The sequence below is a fragment of the Emiliania huxleyi genome, assembly GCF_000372725.1.
Source record: "Emiliania huxleyi CCMP1516 chromosome Unknown EMIHUscaffold_121, whole genome shotgun sequence".
Lineage (NCBI taxonomy): Eukaryota > Haptophyta > Isochrysidales > Noelaerhabdaceae > Emiliania > Emiliania huxleyi.
The window spans coordinates 415,194-427,567 of record NW_005201381.1 but is presented as its reverse complement, the minus strand read 5'-3'; the positions used below and the strand labels follow the sequence as shown (position 1 = coordinate 427,567).

At 63.3% G+C, this 12,374-nt stretch overlaps 1 protein-coding gene across 1 annotated transcript; it reads left to right on the top strand.

Moving 5' to 3' along the window:
* Positions 1 to 850: 850 nt before the first annotated feature.
* EMIHUDRAFT_466980 (ATP-dependent RNA helicase) lies at positions 851 to 8,072 on the top strand. Its single transcript, XM_005790218.1, has 21 exons — positions 851 to 860; positions 985 to 1,043; positions 1,117 to 1,204; positions 1,392 to 1,442; positions 1,652 to 1,807; positions 1,875 to 1,919; positions 2,161 to 2,268; positions 2,340 to 2,426; positions 2,495 to 2,536; positions 4,259 to 4,324; positions 4,504 to 4,749; positions 4,967 to 5,059; positions 5,129 to 5,192; positions 5,262 to 5,296; positions 5,598 to 5,797; positions 5,968 to 6,074; positions 6,152 to 6,245; positions 6,420 to 6,561; positions 6,654 to 7,052; positions 7,119 to 7,444; positions 7,578 to 8,072. The coding sequence occupies exons 5-21, from the start codon at positions 1,718 to 1,720 to the stop codon at positions 7,789 to 7,791; spliced, it is 2,358 nt and encodes a 785-aa protein (XP_005790275.1). The 5' UTR covers positions 851 to 860; positions 985 to 1,043; positions 1,117 to 1,204; positions 1,392 to 1,442; positions 1,652 to 1,717; the 3' UTR covers positions 7,792 to 8,072.
* Positions 8,073 to 12,374: the final 4,302 nt, after the last annotated feature.

Below are 12,374 nucleotides of genomic sequence, written 5' to 3'. Positions count from 1 at the left end.
ACTTTGCGTCGACGCTCCTCCACCTCGTGCAGACCATGGCGCCGCGCAAGCGCCCCGCGCCGTCGGCGCCCGCGGCCAGCGCCGCCGCGTCGTCCTCGTCCGGGCCGACCGAGCGCTTCTCCGGGCTGGCGATCCCGAACGCGGACCCGGAGCGGCTGCGGAAGCTGGAGGAGGAGGCCCTCGGCGCGCGCGCGGCGGTCGACCCCGCCATCGGCGGCCGCCCCGCCGATCGGCGGCCTCCGCCTCCGCCGCCGCCGCCGGGCGGGCGCGGCGGCGGCGGCGCGGGCAGCAGCAGCGGGGGCGGGGGCGGCAGCAGCGGCGCGGCGCTGGCGCGCGACTTTTCGCGCGACGCCGACGCGGCGGCCGAGCCGGGCAAGGTGTACGCCGGCCGCGTCACAAACGTGATGGACTTTGGCGCGTTTGTGCAGCTGAGCGGCGTGCGCGGCAAGGCCGAGGGCCTGGTGCACGTGTCGCTGATCCAGTCGCAGCCGCTGCGATCGCCGCACGACGCGCTGAAGCGCGGGCAGCCCTGCTTCGTCAAGGTCCTCTCCACCACCGGCTCCAAGATGTCCCTCTCCTTGCGGGACGCCGACCAGCAGACGGGCGCCGACCAGACGCTTCCCAGACACTTCCCAGACACGTACTAGACAGTTACTAGACACCTCCTAGACACCTCCTAGACACCTCCTAGACACTTCCTAGACACTTCCCAGACACCTCCCAGACACCTCCCAGACACTTCCTAGACACTTCCTCCAATTGACGAACCCCGTGCAGGCGCCGACCTCACGCCGGCGATGCGCGTGCCTGGCGGGGCGGGCCCGTCGCGCTCCAACCCGATGCGGCCGCCAGACGACCCGGTGCGAGGAGAGAGGGAGAGAGAGAAGAGAGAGGACGGGAGGGAGGGAGGGAGGGAGGGAGGGAGGAGACAGAGACAGAGACGGAGACAGAGACAGAGGGAGCGCGATGTGTGTGCACGTGTAGGTGCGCGCCGAGGAGCGGAAGCGGCTGTCGGCGGTGAGCAAGCGCGACGAGCCGCACCGGCCCGCCACGGGGCTGACCTCGCCTTCACACCTCTCTCGGAGTGAGCGCGGCGGGCCGACTTTCTTTTTTTAGGCCCGCGAAGCGGCTGACCTCGCCGGAGCTGTTCGAGGCCAAGCAGCTGATCGCGAGCGGCGTGCTCGACGTGCGCGACTACCCGCAGGTGCCCTCCCTGCCCCCCCTTACCCCTTACCCACCCCTTGCCTTTCGCCCTTCCCCCTTCACACATGCCCCCCCCCCCCACCCACCACCCACCCACTCCCTCCCTCCCTCCTTCGCACATGCCTCCTCCCTTCCACCTTTTCCACATCTGCCCTCTGACCCCTCACCCCGCCGCCCCCTCCCCGCAGTTCGACGAGGAGCACGGCCTCGCCAACACGTTCGAGGCCACCGAGGAGGAGCTCGAGACTGCTAGTTACTTCCTAGTTAATTAACCACCATTATTCATTACCAATAGGCCACCGAGGAGGAGCTGGAGACTGCTAGTTACTTCCTAGTTAATTAGTGACCATTCATTACCAATAGGCCACCGAGGAGGAGCTGGAGACTGCTAGTTACTTCCTGTTAATTAGTTACCATTCTTCATTACCAATAGGCCACCGAGGAGGAGCTCGAGATCGAGCTCAACGAGGCGGAGCCCCTCTTCCTCCGCGGCCAGACCAAGGCCTCCGTCGCCATGTCCCCGATCAAGATCGTCCGCAACCCCGACGGCTCGCTGCAGCGCGCCGCGATGACGCAGTCGGCGCTGGCCAAGGAGCGGCGCGAGCTGCGCGACTCGCTAGTTAATCTGTAATCAATCTGTTGATTAATCGTTTCATTAGGAGCGGCGCGAGCTGCGCGACTCGCAGCAGCGAGCGCTGATGGACGCAATCCCCAAGGACGCCAACCCCCTAGAAGCGGGGGACGTACGCTTGCCTCGCAGCGGGAGCTCCCCACTGTATTCCGCCGCCTCCAGACGCCGTCACGGCCGTCTTCACACTGTCCTCGTACTCCTCCGTACTCACGCGGTGCTCTGAAGACTTAGCGCAAGCCCCGCCGGCCGTAGCTCCTAGCACCTCGACCGGCCCGAGATCGCCCGAGATGACGCGAGATGACGCGAGATTGCACGAGATTGCGTAGGACCTCAACCGGCCGTGGGAGGACCCGATGCCGGAGCCGGGAGAGCGGCACATCGCGCAGGAGCTGCGCGGCCTCGGCTACACGCAGGAGGCGGTGCCGGAGTGGAAGGTCAAGTCGATGGGGCAAGGCTACCGGCGCGGCGTCCTTCTTTTTTAGCGCGCCGTCGTTCTTTTCTCTAGGTCAAGTCGATGGGCAAGGGCTTCTCGATCGGTTTCCCGACCAAGAACAAGTCGATCCAGGAGCAGCGCGCCTCGCTGCCGATCGCGGCGCTCAAGCAGGAGCGGGCTGATTCGACGTACGCATGAGTGAATAACTGCTCGTTCACTGCGAATAGGCGCTGAAGCAGGAGCTGGTGAACGCCGTCGCGGAGAACCAGGTCCTCGTCGTGATTGGCGAGACGGGCTCTAATTAACAGAGTCGTTGAGGAATGAATATGTTGATTCACCAGGTCCTCGTCGTGATTGGCGAGACGGGCTCTAATTAACAGAGTCGTTGATGAATGAATCTGTTGATTCACCAGGTCCTCGTCGTGATTGGCGAGACGGGCTCTAATTAACAGAGTCGTTGAGGAATGAATATGTTGATTCACCAGGTCCTCGTCGTGATTGGCGAGACGGGCTCTAATTAACAGAGTAGTAAATGAATGAATCTGTTGATTCACCAGGTCCTCGTCGTGATTGGCGAGACGGGCTCTAATTAACAGAGTCGTTGAGGAATGAATATGTTGATTCACCAGGTCCTCGTCGTGATTGGCGAGACGGGCTCTAATTAACAGAGTCGTTGATGAATGAATCTGTTAATTAACCAGGTCCTCGTCGTGATTGGCGAGACGGGCTCTAATTAACAGAGCAGTTAATGAATGAATATGTTGATTCACCAGGTCCTCGTCGTGATTGGCGAGACGGGCTCTAATTAACAGAGTCGTTGAGGAATGAATCTGTTGATTCACCAGGTCCTCGTCGTGATTGGCGAGACGGGCTCTAATTAACAGAGTCGTTGAGGAATGAATCTGTTGATTCACCAGGTCCTCGTCGTGATTGGCGAGACGGGCTCTAATTAACAGAGTCGTTAATGAATGATGTTGATTCACCAGGTCCTCGTCGTGATTGGCGAGACGGGCTCTAATTAACAGAGTCGTTGATGAATGAATCTGTTGATTCACCAGGTCCTCGTCGTGATTGGCGAGACGGGCTCTAATTAACAGAGTCGTTAATGAATGATGTTGATTCACCAGGTCCTCGTCGTGATTGGCGAGACGGGCTCTAATTAACAGAGTCGTTGAGGAATGAATATGGTGATTAACCAGGTCCTCGTCGTGATTGGCGAGACGGGCTCTAATTAACAGAGTCGTTGATGAATGAATATGTTGATTCACCAGGTCCTCGTCGTGATTGGCGAGACGGGCTCTAATTAACAGAGTCGTTGATGAATGAATATGTTGATTCACCAGGTCCTCGTCGTGATTGGCGAGACGGGCTCTAATTAACAGAGTCGTTGAGGAATGAATATGTTGATTCACCAGGTCCTCGTCGTGATTGGCGAGACGGGCTCTAATTAACAGAGTCGTTGAGGAATGAATATGTTGATTCACCAGGTCCTCGTCGTGATTGGCGAGACGGGCTCTAATTAACAGAGTCGTTGAGGAATGAATATGTTGATTCACCAGGTCCTCGTCGTGATTGGCGAGACGGGCTCTAATTAACAGAGTCGTTGAGGAATGAATATGTTGATTCACCAGGTCCTCGTCGTGATTGGCGAGACGGGCTCTAATTAACAGAGTCGTTGAGGAATGAATATGTTGATGAACCAGGTCCTCGTCGTGATTGGCGAGACGGGCTCTAATTAACAGAGTCGTTGATGAATGAATCTGTTGATTCACCAGGTCCTCGTCGTGATTGGCGAGACGGGCTCTAATTAACAGAGTCGTTGAGGAATGAATATGTTGATTCACCAGGTCCTCGTCGTGATTGGCGAGACGGGCTCTAATTAACAGAGTCGTTGATGAATGAATATGTTGATTCACCAGGTCCTCGTCGTGATTGGCGAGACGGGCTCTAGTTAACAGAGTCGTTGATGAATGAATATGTTGATTCACCAGGTCCTCGTCGTGATTGGCGAGACGGGCTCCGGCAAGACGACGCAGATGACGCAGTTCATGGCCGAGGCAGTCCCTTCCTAGACACTTCCTAGACACTTCCTAGACACTTCCTAGACACTTCCTAGACACTTCCTAGACAGTTCCTAGACAGTTCATGGCCGAGGCAGTCGCTGCCACACCGCCCACGGAGCCTGAGCCCCCCCCACACACACTGGGGTCGACCACTCTGGGAGGCGTGGCGCTAGGCGGGCTTCACGTCGCGCGGCATCATCGGCTGCACGCAGCCGCGCCGCGTCGCCGCGATGTCGGTCGCCAAGCGAGTGGCCGAGGAGTTTGGCTGCCGGCTGGGCCAGGAGGTTGGATACTCGATCCGGTTCGAGGACTGCACGTCGCCCGAGACGATCCTCAAGTACATGACTGACGGGATGCTGCTGCGCGAGTGCCTCGTCGACACCAACCTGTCGCGCTACTCGCTCATCATGCTGGACGAGGCGCTACTCAACAGATGAATGAACTGCTAGCTAGTTAATCAGTGTGTCAATTAGCTCATCGTGCTGGACGAGGCGCTACTCAACAGATGAATTAACTGCTAGCTAGTTAATCAGTGTGTCAATTAGCTCATCGTGCTGGACGAGGCGCACGAGTGAATGAATGAACAAGTTGATTAACTAACCACAAGTAATCAACTCGCCCATCATGCTCGACCAGGCGCACGAGCGCACGATTCACACCGACGTCCTCTTCGGCCTGCTCAAGGGCCTGCTCGCCCGCCGCAAGGACCTCAAGCTCATCTGCACTTCGGCGGCCCTCGACGCGGAGGCGTGCTCGTTCCTAGACTGTTCCTAGACCGCTCCTGGAGCCTCCCTGTAGGCGACCCTCGACGCGGAGAAGTACTCGTCCTACTTCTTCGAGTGCCCGATCTTCACCATCCCCGGCCGCACCTCCCCGGTCGCGGTGCTCGTTCCTAGACTGCTCCTAGACCGTTCCTGGAACCTTCCTGTAGGCCGCACCTTCCCGGTCGAGGTCCTCTACACAAAGGCGCCATCTCTCCCTCGTCCCTCCCTCGTCCCTCCCTCGTACCTCCCTCATATCTCCCCTCATTTCTACGTCGTACCTCCCTCGTACCTCCCTCGTACCTCCCTCATATCTCCCTCGTACCTCCCTCATATCTCCCTCGTACCTCCCTCGTACCTCCCTCATATCTCCTCGCGCGAGCCTGCAGAGCCCTCCCTCGACCCTTGTGCACACCTGCATACCTGCATGCAGGCGCCCGAGGCGGACTACATGGACGCGGCCTTTCCTAGACTCTTCCTAGACCGTTCCTGGACCCTCCCTGCAGGCGCCCGAGGCGGACTACATGGACGCGGCCCTCATCACGGTGATGCAGATCCACCTGCAGGAGCCGCCCGGCGACGTCCTCCTCTTCCTCACGGGGCAGGAGGAGATCGACACCGCCTGCCAGATCCTCTTTGAGCGGATGAAGTCGCTCGGCCCGTCGCTGCCGGAGCTCATCATCCTGCCCGTCTACTCTGCGCTCCCGTCCGAGCAGCAGACGCGAGATGGAGCCGAGATAGAGCCGAGATCGAGCCGAGATATAGCCCAGATATGCCCATCATCCCTGCTGCCTGATGTCTCTATTTCTACGCGCGGCGGCACCCCCCCCCCCCCCCCCAAAGAAGAACTACAACGCGGCATGCGTCTGCTCCTAGGCGCATCTTCGAGGCCGCGCCGCCCGGCTCGCGCAAGGGGGTCATCGCGACAAACATCGCCGAGGCATCCCTCACGATCGACGGCATCTTCTACGTCGTCGACCCCGGTGAGCCCACCCTCCCCTACCCCACGGTACCCGAACCCACCTTCCCCTACCCCACGGGGCCCGAACCCGCCCTCTAGGCTTCGTCAAGCAGAAGGTGTACAACGCAAAGGTCGGCATGGACTCGCTGGTGGTGGTGCCGATCTCGCAGGCGTCGGCGCGGCAGCGGTCGGGGCGCGCCGGCCGCACCCACGCATTCATGTCTCCCAACCAGCGCTCGAGAGGGCACGTACTCCGCTGCATTCCGCTGCACTCCGCTGTATTCCGCTGTATTCCGCTGTATTCACTGTCCTCCTCTCTGTTGTCTTCACGCGGTGCTCTCAACACGCTGCACAATACCGTCTGTAGGCGCGCCGGCCGCACCGGTCCGGGCAAGTGCTACCGCCTGTACACCGAGCAGGCGACCTCCCCATATCTCCCCGTATCTCCCCATATCTCCCTCGGGAAGCTCATCCGCCTCTACACCGAGCAGGCGTTCCCCTACTCCATGGTACCCGAACCAACCCTCCCCTACCCCCACGGTACCCGAACCCACGGGGAAGTAGCCGGTTACACCAATCATACGTCCTCGCTGCCGAGCAGGCGTACAAGAACGAGATGCTGCCCACCAACGTGCCGGAGATCCAGCGCACGAACCTGGGCAACACCGTGCTGCAGATGAAGGCGATGGGCGTCAACGACCTGCTCCACTTCGACTTTATGGACGCGCCGCCCGTGCAGACGCTCGTCGCGGCGATGGAGGCGCTGTACGCGCTCTCTGCCCTCGACGAGGAGGGGCTGCTCACGCGCCTCGGCCGCCGCATGGCCGAGTTCCCGCTCGAGCCTCCGATGTCCAAGATCTTGATCGCCTCGGTCGAGCTGGGCTGCTCCGACGAGGTGCTCACGGTGGTTGCGATGCTCTCCGTCCAAAACATCTGGTACCGCCCGAAGGAGAAGCAGGCGCAGGCGGACCAGAAGCGCTCCAAGTTCTTCCAGGCGGAGGGCTGGTTAGGTAGCTCGTTCACGCACTCGTTGATTGACTGAGGGGTGGCGCTCTTCCAGGCGGAGGGCGACCACATCACGCTGCTCGCCGTCTACCAAGGCTGGGCGGCGGCCAAGTTCTCAAACCCGTGGTGCTTCGAGAACTTCATCCAGGCGCGAAACATGCGCAAGGCGCAGGACGTGCGCAAGCAGCTGCTCACCATCATGGACCGGTACAAGCTGGAGATCGAGACGTGCGGCCGCAACTTCACAAAGGTGCGCAAGGCGATCACGTCGGGCTACTTCACGCACGCGGCCAAGAAGGACCCGCAGGAGGGGTACAAGACGATGGACGAGGGCCAGGTCGTGTACATCCACCCCTCCTCCGCGCTCTTCAACCGCAACCCCGAGTGGTGCGTCTGCCGCGGCCCTCCCCTCCTCCAAGAATGAGATCATTCATTCATTCGTGTATCATTTAGGTGCCTCTACCACGATCCTGCCCTCATTGAACGAATCCCTCACTTACTTGGCTGACTGCTTGCTTAGGTGCATCTACCATGAGCTCGTCCTCACCTCCAAGGAGTACATGCGCGAGTGCATGGCCATCGAGCCAAAGTGGCTCACCGAGCTCGCGCCGCGCTACTACCAGCAGGCCGACCCGCGCCACCTCTCCAAGCGGAAGCGCAACGAGCGCATCGAGCCGCTGTACGACCGCTTCAACGACCCCAACGCGTGGCGCCTCTCCAAGCGGCGCGGCTGAAGTCGACCGCGCGCGCGGCGCTGCGCGGCGCCGGATCGCCCTCGCCGTGGTCGCCGCGGCGGGGAGGCCTCGCGGGTCACGGTGCATGGAGGCGCGCTCGGCGGCGGCGCGCCGGCGGCGGCGCGGAGCGGTCTGCTGTCTGCCCCGGCGGGGCGCGGGCGCGAGGTGGAGAGGAGGGGCGCGGGGGCCCAAAACACGATGTCGACTGTCGCCAGAGAAGCCGCTGTGGTGGAGTGTACTATACTTGCGCTCACCTCTTTCTACGTAGAACAAGAGCCTTGACACAGACCCCACAAAACACAATGCCTAAAAAGCCAACCTAGTATCGCGCCGTCTCTGGAGGCCGGTGAGGACGCCGACCCGCGCCGCACCCGACGGCGCGGGCCGCGGCCGCGCTGCAGGGTGGCACAACCACAAGCTCCGCCGCCTTTACAAAGCCACGGTCGCGCCAGGCGGCCTCGCCAACCCCCTGAGGCTGCTGGAGCGCGCGGCACACAGGCGCCGCTGCGCCTCGGCCCTCAAAATCGGGCAGGGTGGCGTTGGCACGCCTTCGAAACCGGCACCGGGGTTTCGCCGGTGGGCCGCCGCTGAAGACGCCGACCGAGGACGCTCTAAATGCGCTGACGCGCGCGGCGAATGCCGCGCCCAGTGCCTCCAGGCGGTGCGCAAAGAGCGTGCGCACGTGATCGTAGAGCCAGATGTCTAGCGGGGCCACCCTGCGCACGACCTCCTCGCAGGCCGCCCGCAGCTCAAATCCGCCTCGCGCTCGCGCCACTTCCTGCGCCGCTACCACACGCTGCAGCGCCGCATGGCCGACGGCGAGTGCCGCGTCGTCAAGATCACCGACGACCTCATGCCCGCCGATTCCTTGACGAAATGGGTCCCCAAGGAGAAGCTCAAGCGCAGCGTCGACCACGCCTCCAACGCGCGAGCTCGCGCGGTGCATGGGGGGAACTGATCAATGCCGCCTCTGCGGGCCGATCCCGCCCAGCGACATTGGGGGGGGTGCGGTAGGTAGACATTCTACCTCCCATCCAACCCACCGAAACCCGTGTGGATGGGTTTTACCGCCGCCTTTTACCATCCATAGCCGTCGGGTTTTACCTCGCGTTCTCTTGGTGTCGTCTATGGTTTGCTAGACCCATGAGACCATCCTCACCGCGCTATCGGGCGCCTCCACCGCCGCCCTCAGCCACGCCGCTACGACCGTCGGAGGCGTCAACTCCGCCGTCACAACCAGTACATTGGAGCTGGACAATCAAGAATCATGGACTTGGAGGATACTTGGAGGTGGATGCCGGAGCTCGGCTGACTGACCACTGCCACGATCGTGGCGCAATCGTCATCTGAGAGAGTCCTAACGCCTACAAGACGCCGTGCGCTCCCACGCGCGTCCATACCCGCGGCGCCCGAGGGTCTCACCGCGATCTCACGCGCAGATCCGGCCGCCGGGCACCAGCGGGCGCACGGCGCGAAGGACGCGCGCAAGCTCGACAAAGCCGACGCGCGCCTCGCAGTCGTTCACACCGTAGGCCAGCATCAGCGTCGCGCGGCTCGACTGCGGCGGCGGCGTGCTTTGTGAGCCGAGGTTCCACACGCCACGTTTGCGAACCGGTCGGAGCGCGCGTGCGCCGGCGGCCTGGCGCGGCATGTGCGCGGCCATGGCCTCGGGGGTCGCGTGGGCGAGCGCCGAAACGAACTGGATGCTCTCGCAGTCGGCCGCGTCCTGCGCGCTCGCGAGGCAGAACTCGCCGCTCGCGCCGAGCACCTCAAAGGGATACCGCGCCGAGAGCACGTACCAAAAGTGCGTGTAACGGTAGCCAAAGGCAAAGGGCTGCCGCCGGCGCACGCGCGACTGCGTCTGCTCCCACGGTGAGGGGCCGTTGGCCCGGCGCCGGTGGAGGATGCGGTTGCGCGTGCCCTCGCCGCGGTGCAAGTGCCCGACGCCGAGCAACACCTCGCACCCGGCGCCCGTGCCGTTGGCCGCCGCGGCGCCCCTGCCCGCACCGCCGCTGCGAAGCAAGCCGCCGCCAAACCAGCCGCCGCCGCCCGCGCCGCCACCACTCGCGCCGCCGCCGCCGCCGTCGGCGCCCGCCTCGCGCCAGCGCACCTTGACGAGGTTGCTCGTGAGCGAGAGCCCCCCATAGAGCCCGCTCGCGCGCAGCGACGCCTCCACGTGCGCGCGCGAGTCGTTCCGCAGCTTCGCCCGCTTCTCCCACACGCCCTCGAAGCGGACGACGTCGATCGTGGAGCCGTCCGGGAACGTGCCGCAGTCCGGGTCGCGGCCAAAGTCGCCGTGGCAGTTGGCCGCGCTCGGCACCGGCGGGAAGGGCCGCGTGGGGTTGCGCGGCACGTGCGTGCGGCACACACGCCGCCCATGCACGGCAAAGCGCGGCCGGCCCAGGCTGCCAATCACACCCAGGCGCGGCTGGATCATCAGACGCTCGCGCACGTCGCGCTCCTCGGCCGCGCCGGCAGCACCGCTGCTGACGTTGCGCGCCGCCGACGGCCGCGGCGGTGGGCGGTACGTGAAGAGCACCTGGTTGCGCCCGTTGGTCCATTTCACGCTCGGGTAGGTGATGCGGTGGGGTGCCCAGGCGCGCAGCTGAGAGACGCCGCCGTCGGCGGTGGGCTGCGCGCTGAGGCGGAGCGGCGAGAGGGAGAAGAGGCACGCCGGGCACGCGTACGTCACCACCAGCCCGCCGGCGACGTTGAAGATCCGTGCGTCAAAGGTCTGCTTGGCCCACGAGGGCAGGAAGGAATGGTCCGAGGCGCCGTGCTGCATGCATCGTGCCGCGCGCACGGCGGCCGGGTTGGCCCCTTTCGTGGCGATCTGATAGGGCGGCGAGTTGACGAGCCAGGTCCAACCCAAGATCGCCAGACTCGCGTCCAGCACGGCGATCGCCGTGCCCTGGAACCAGTCGGTCTCCGCCAAGGTTTGCTCGCTCCTGTACGGCGTCGTCGACGACGAGCACTGGTGGAGGCCGTCGACGCGCAGCGCGAGGACAAAGGCGCAGCGTGGGCACAGGCCGCGCGGCGCCGCGGCGAGCGAAGGGTTGTACGTCTTGAGCGGCTGCGTCCCGTAGAAAATCGTCTGATTTTGTGCCTGCGGTCGCGAGCTCCGGAGATTGGGCGGCGGGCCAAGATTGGGAAGGTCGGGCAGCACCAGCGGAAGTATCGGGGCGTCGAGAGGCCACACGTCGGGCCGTACGCCGAACAGGAAGCCTTCGGCACGCGATGATGCGCCGAAGGCCCGTCGCGCGCCGTAGAGGCGGTCGGCCTCGTACTCGACCATGGAGGCCATGTGTCGGAACGCTGTTCCCACCGACGCGCTGTGAACGTCGCACACGCGGCGCCGCGGGCGGACCGAACGATGCCGGCGACGCAAAGTCACCACCACACGCATTCTGCGCCGCGCGCCCGTGTCACGACGTCGCCACGAACACCACCACGTTTGGTTGGAACCAGCAGCACGTCTGTGAAATGTGGAACTAGCGTCTAGCCACAACATCCTCCCTCATCTGGCTTACCATCTGGCTGTTGCATTTAAACGCCTACTGTCCGGGAAGACGCGCCAGACAGCAAGATAGACAGGGAGTAAGATGGTGGTGTGAGTGGAGACGAAGAAAGGGAGACAGAGGGAGAGGATAGCGGACCGGTGCAGTGACGCGACTTTGGCGATCGAGGTCGTGTGCCATACAGCGAGAGAGTGAGGTTCTCACAGCAGAGGTCCTCGAGCTGAGACCTGAGAGTTGAGGACCTACGACCGCAGCAGCCGCCACCAGCGAAGGTGAGTGCGAGCTCCCCGAGACGCTCGAATCTGTCCGAGGGGTGGCGGCAAACGGCTGCGCGGTGAGCACAGTCGCACTCCTCTGTGTAGCGCCTCAGGGTGAAGGGGGGGCATGCCGGGTCAAGCTGAGACTAATGGTCGAGGCACCAGGGGTCGTTCTTCGCCCACAGCAGCAACTGGCAGAGCAGGCGCAACGACGCCCGCCCGACTGGGTGGCATACACAGACGGGTCGGAAGACCTAGGGAAAGCAGGGTGGGCCTATACAGTACTCATCGGGGGCGACGCAATCGGCGATAGGGGCGCGTCGTTGGCGAGCGAGGGCTACGGGCCAGTTGTCACTTCGGCGGCGCACCCAGCCTACCTCGGCGCGCGCAGGCATACCAACAACACGGCGGAACTAACCGCCCTAGCCGAGCTCCTCCGGGCTCTCCTGTCCTCGTCACCGCAACGAGCGGGCTCACGCGGAGTAGTGCGGACCGACAGCGAGTACGCGGCGGCGTGCATGATGGGGAGGGTGACCCCCAAAACGAACAGACAGCTAGCGGAGCGCCTTCGTTCCCTCTGGCGACGCCTTCGCGCCAAACACACCGTGACGTGGAGGCATGTGGCGGGTCACAGCGGCAACAAATGGAACGACTACGTCGACGAGCTAGCTGCTCGCGGCAGGCAAGGTGACAGAGGCTCAAACGCTGCCGAGTGGGCGGACAACACCATCCCGACGGACACTCCCGACGAGGGGAGCGACACGGAAGGACCCGCCCCCGCCCCTCGGGGCGGGGGCCCCCGCCCCCC

Coding starts and splice junctions, on each gene's coding strand:
- EMIHUDRAFT_466980 (XM_005790218.1), top strand. CDS start 1,718: ATGTCCCCGATCAAGATCGTCCGCAACCCCGACGGCTCGCTGCAGCGC. Junction 2,427..2,494: donor GCGCCTCGCTGCCGATCGCG/GCGCTCAAGCAG, acceptor CACTGCGAATAG/GCGCTGAAGCAGGAGCTGGT. Junction 6,075..6,151: donor CTTCTACGTCGTCGACCCCG/GTGAGCCCACCC, acceptor CCCGCCCTCTAG/GCTTCGTCAAGCAGAAGGTG.